The sequence below is a fragment of the Galendromus occidentalis genome, unplaced genomic scaffold (genome assembly GCF_000255335.2).
Source record: "Galendromus occidentalis unplaced genomic scaffold, Mocc_1.1 scf7180000077436, whole genome shotgun sequence".
NCBI lineage: Eukaryota > Metazoa > Arthropoda > Arachnida > Mesostigmata > Phytoseiidae > Galendromus > Galendromus occidentalis.
The window spans coordinates 425,620-431,437 of NW_003805424.1; the positions used below are offsets into that span (position 1 = coordinate 425,620).

General features: G+C 51.5%; 1 protein-coding gene across 1 annotated transcript; it reads left to right on the forward strand.

The window, feature by feature from the left end:
• The first annotated feature begins 1,893 nt into the window (after nt 1-1,893).
• On the forward strand, nt 1,894-5,492 carry LOC100904273 (uncharacterized protein K02A2.6-like). Its single transcript, XM_003742978.1, has 2 exons — nt 1,894-2,188; nt 2,290-5,492. Exons 1-2 carry the CDS (start codon nt 1,894-1,896, stop codon nt 5,490-5,492), a joined length of 3,498 nt encoding a protein of 1,165 aa, XP_003743026.1.
• The last annotated feature ends 326 nt before the right edge of the window (nt 5,493-5,818 follow it).

A 5,818-nucleotide genomic window follows, 5' to 3' on the forward strand; every position in this document is an offset into this window, starting at 1 on the left:
GCTTTTGCTCTCCTTCGGTTCTGGGATCGACGCGACGCGACGTCGATCGCTTTAGTCTGTGAGAGAGCACCGCGCGCTCTCTGATTGTGGAGAGTCTGGTCGAGTTCCCGTGTCAGTTTATTTTTCAGACGGGGCTCATCAATCTACGTGATGTCTTGCACAATAGAGAACTCTATCCACTGACCAAATGCCCAACCCTGTGCCCCCAGCCCCGATCCAAGGGCTGGAGTGATTTGCAACCTGCGCATATCCGGAGCCTGGTATAGTCAGAGAGGCGAGCGATAGGTCGCCACAGTGATGCCGCGTGGGAGGACTGCTGAACGACATAGGTGTCGGCGCTAGCTCACGAATCGTCTGGAAGCGGAAAGTCAACATATACACTAGATTCTAAACGTCCCGAATGCCATTTCGTTTGTTCCTGGATGAGAGCGCTGCTTGTTGATGTATTTTTGAAAGTCACTCTACTCCCGTCAATGTAAACGAAACCTCATGAAGCTGGGATCGATACGCCCAAAATGGCTCATCGGATCGATTCAGCAGCACGACCTTCCCAAGCGAATCTCGAAAGGATTACGCAAAGAATGTTTTCGAAAACCGCCCTCTGTAACCAGTTGAGAGCTATTTTCGTGTCCAGCTCTCCGAAAATAAATAATTCTTATCGCAGGACCGCTCTGTTATTGTAACTCGAGGAGCTTCCGGATGAGTCATTGAGCTCGCGCTTGAGAACATGCGAGTAATACGCGAATCAGATGTCTGATTTCGGGCGCCCACGAATCAATTCACGCGAGATGTTAATGAGGACAACGGTAGAGAACGAGCCTGAATGAAGAGCTTATGGATTCTGAGGGTATATATTCGCTCTGTCAGAAATCGAGCGAATAGCCAAAGACAGCCGCTACGTAGGCTCGTCAGAGTGGGTACTTGAGCGGGTCGGTAGCAGCAAATCAGGTCGGATACACAATACAAGGCAGACTGTACAACAGATGATTCGGACAGACTTGATACTCGTCTGTCCTCCAGTCATCAACGAAAGCTGGAATTCGGAGCTTCGATCATGAATCATGACGCACGTACTGGCGAGAACATCGGCTCTAGACTTAGCTAATTTCTGACTCTTTCCTTAGTCGGTAAATCGCTTGGCTAGAAAACAGGTGCTCGATGGTCGAAAGTCGAATTAAATGTTCACCACTCCATGGACAAGATCGCTTTTCGAGCGATCCAGGAGATGGGGTCTACGCGGCAATCATGGAATGAAGTTCGACATTCCATGGGTGCACATTATTTACCGAAATCACTTCTGACGCCAGAGATCGGAATGAGATTGATCGGATGAGGATGCTACTTCAAGGCTCGTGGGTGAATTTCGCCGATCGAGCCCGTCACGAATCGTGGCTTACGATTCGGAGGACATATACGAGGGCTCCCAAGTATCTCCCCCTCTTCGACACCAGGGACCTGGGGAGCGACAGTACGCTGTTTCGACGTCCGAATTGCGAGGAAATTCGTCATCAGTCATGACAGGTCCGTGGAGGATGATTCTGACCTTTATCGTTGAAGGGTACTGAGAACAACGTGGACTGCTGTGGGTAACTTCGTCAGCAACTTCTCATTAGTGAAGCGCTAACGCTTAACTTTATTGGACTTTCATAGAAGCCTGATCGACTTAAGGTAGAAGGTTCTACTACGAACAAGCATCCCTACATCTCCCCGCTCACGTAGAAGCCGATCAGGCTTCTATGAAAGTCCAATAAAGTTAAGCGTTAGCGCTTCACTAATGAGAAGTTGCTGACGAAGTTACCCACAGCAGTCCACGTTGTTCTCAGTACCCTTCAATTGGCGCAGTCGCTGTGATTTTCTCAGGAAAAAAAGACATCTGCCGTGTAGTTCGACGTAATGGAAGCTGCACTCGCACAGATTGCTGAAGCTTTGAAGCTCCTCCAGGCGAAGACAGAAGCGAAGCCCATCGAAGATCGTGTAGTCGCTCTCAACAACGTGCTCTCTTTGATCGGAACGTTCAATTACGAGCCTGGGAATGGTCAGACGTTTAATCGCTGGTTCAAACGCAACGAGCCATATCTCTCCTCACATTGCAACTCCGACGATGAGCGTCGCCAGCTCATACTCAAAGCTTTAGGCCCCCGAGAATACAACCAACTGCGTGGCAGAACTTCCCCTGAGCAGCCCGAAAGCAAGTCCTACGGAGACCTTTGTTAGAATCCATGTTCGGAGAGTCAAAATCGCTCTTTCGTCGTCGGCACGACACCCTTCTGGTCGTGCGACACGCACCAGGCAAATTGGTTGAAGAAATCGTCAATTCGACTAAGCTGAGTGGCGATGATTTTGAGTTCAGTAAACTAACGCTGCAGAACTTCAACATATTCATCATGCTTCTCCAACTTTCTGATCCTTCGTATAAGAGCCTGAGAGGCGTGATCATGAGATCCGTCGACGAAAAGCCGGACATCACCCTCGAGGAGCTTCGTACGGTCATGAGGCGTTTCGAGACTAGAACCGTAGACACTGTAGTGGACAGCGACGCACAGAAAACGGTGAAGGATGAACCTGTGGTTTTCGCAGCCAAAGCAGGGTTCAGTGGAAAGAAACGAGCGAATCCGAAATCTGACTCGGCGAAGCCTCCGAAAAGACCACACGCTTGCCCGGGTTGCGGGGGTGACCATTTCCGAAAAGATTGCAAGTTCAGAGAGGCGAAGTGCAATACGTGTAGGAAAGTCGGTCACCTGGCTAAAGTTTGTCGGTCTGCCCAGACCAACAGTGTCCAAGTCAATCAAATGTTGAACAGAGCCAAGCTTGACGAGGGCCGAACCTTCGTGACGCTGAGCGTCAATGGCAAGAAGGTGACATTTCGCGCCGACTCCGGAGCAGATATCTCGACGATGAATCACGACACTTGGAATGGTCTGGGAGCCCCCAGACTGGCCGTCTACGACTCTCAATGCACACACGTGGATGGTGGAAGCATAAGGTCCAGAGGGTTCTTCAACGCACGCTTTCAATTCAACGATAAGTCGCTTGTAGAGCCCGTCCTCGTCCTCGAAAGCGGGAAAGCCAATCTCCTGTGCGGCCGGTTGCTGAAGCAGCTCGGTATCGTTTCCTGGAAGTTGCAGCCGGAAGTCCAAATCAATGGGATCAGCACGAGTTCACTGACGTCGCGATTCCCGAATCTCTTTGAAACTGGGCTGGGCACATGCACGAAATTAGAAGTTCATCTGCAACTGGCCCCAAACGCCGTGCCGGTTCATCTTCGACCGCGGCCTGTCGCATTCGCACTGCAGGAATCAATCGACAAAGAGCTGGACAGACTGGTCCAGAACGGAACTCTGATCCCTGTGGATTCGTCTGATTGGGCTACTCCCATTGTAGTCGTAAAGAAACCAAATGGAGCAGTCAGAGTTTGCGCAGATTACTCAACTGGGCTGAATGATGCGCTCGTAGACATCGAACACCCGCTCCCGAACATGGAAGAGGTGATGACGAAATTTTCCGGAAACAAAATTTTCGCACACCTCGATTTGGCGGATGCATACTTACAGCTACGTCTGGACACTCCGAGTCAGCAGCTGACGACGATCACGACTCATCGAGGCCTCTTCAGATATACAAGGCTTGTGTTTGGCCTCAAAACAGCACCGGCCATATTCCAAAAAACCATCGATCAGGCACTCGCTGGCCTGGATGGCGTCCTGGTATATCTAGACGATATCCTGATCATGGCCCCGAATTATAAGCTCTATGAACAGCGTCTGGTCGACGTGCTGCGACGGCTTGAAGATTGGGGGTTCCGGCTACGGATTGAAAAATGCTTCTTCAACGTCCCTACGGTGAAATATCTCGGAATGGTTATATCCGACAAAGGCATTGAGGCTGATCCGGCCAGGATCGCCGTGATCAAGAACCTGAGGAAGCCGGCGAATCAAAAAGAAGTTCGTGCACTTCTAGGTCTGGTGAACTACTACGGCAAGTTCGTGAAAAACCTGCATCGTTTCAAAACTCCATTGGAGGCATTGCTCGCGAAAGACGCTCGGTTTGAGTGGGGCGTGCAGCATGACGCCGCTCTCACTGGCATCAAGGACATGCTATGTGGTCCTTTGCTCCTGTCGCATTATGATCCCCGACAAACGCTCGTGGTGGCCGCGGACGCCAGCCAAACTGGTATTGGTGGCGTTCTACTACAGCGTTACGCGGACGGAAACGAGCGCGCGGTATTCCACATGAGTAAATCTCTCAGCAAGTCCCAACGGAACTATAGCCAGGTGGAAAAGGAAGCTTTTGCGCTGGTGACGGCCGTAGAGAGATTCAAGAAATTTGTTTGGGGGAGACGTTTCATTCTTCAGACAGATCATCGGCCTCTTCTAGCTTTGTTCCGAACGTCAAACACCAAAGGATTGCAGGAGCGCACCGCAGCAAGGCTCAAACGTTGGGCTCTTCGGTTGGTCGGATTCGATTTCGAAATCGAGTACATCAGAACTGAGGAGTTCGGTCAAGCCGACGCACTATCGCGGCTTATTGCTGAAGCCCGAGACTCAACCACGGACTCGGAGCTAGAAGAGGTTGTCGCCAACTTGGATCAATCCGTGGAGACTGAACTCGAAGCTCACATCCTTGCTCTCAACACGGAAGAGTCCAGACACCGACTTGGCAGGGAAACCGAGCTCGATCCGATACTGAGCAAAGTTATCCGGAGGCTTTCACACGGCTGGGCTGAGGCGGACAGAAAAGATCCACATCTCCGTCCTTTCTTGAATGCTGCCGACTCCCTGTGCCTTTCAAAGAATATTTTGCTCTTGAATGAACGTGTGGTTGTTCCGAAAGCAATGCAGCCGACAGTTCTTGAGCAGCTACATCTGGGTCATCCAGGAATTCGCCGCATGAAGAGCCTGGCCAGACTGCACTTCTATTGGCCCGCGATGGCAAGTGACGTCGAGCACGTGGTCAGGAGTTGCTCACTGTGCATTGACTCAGCCGCGAATCCCGTAAGAGTTCCGTTGGCTCCGTGGCCAAACACCGACAAAGTTTGGTCCCGCATCCATATCGATTTTGGAGAGCCAAAAAGGGGGAAGACTTTCGTTGTGGTTGTGGACAGTTTCTCAAAGTACGTAGATGCTCAGTGGCTACCCGCGTTGACAGCTGCAGGTCTCATCTCGTATTTAAGACAGTTGTTCCGCCATTTTGGGCCACCAGACACAATTGTCTCAGACAACGGCGCGCAATTCACGTCTCAAGAATTCGCCCAGTTTTGCTCTGACCTAAACATCATCCACCTACGCTGCGCGCCAAGAATGCCCATGTCGAATGGTCTGGCAGAACGCATGGTGCGAACGATTAAGTCATCTCTCGACGCGTCCGCGGGGTCACTCGACAGCGTAATCTCGGCGTACAACTACACTCCGAACGCGACGATCAATGACGATACTCCAGCAAGGAAATTTTTTGGCGTGATATCAAGACCCCGTTCGACATCTACAAGCCCGTGAAGGATCCGTCGCCGCATACCGCATATCAGAGATCTGTCAAGGATCAGTACGATGCTCAACATGGAACGCGCGAACGCCATTTCTCGGTGGGGGAGACGGTAACCGTACAGCTGTCTAACGGTAAGCGCGTTCCTGCCACGGTTCGGAGTTTCCGGGGGAAAGCTATGGTCGTCCTGGACTCTGACGACGGACTGCTCGTGCGGCACCGCAACCAGCTTTGGAAGAGATCGTCCGGAGGGACTCGAGCCATCCCGGCAGAGGTCCCGCCAGAGGGGAATGGATCCCTTTCGAGAGAAAACGACGACTTGGAAGAATTCTTCGGGTGT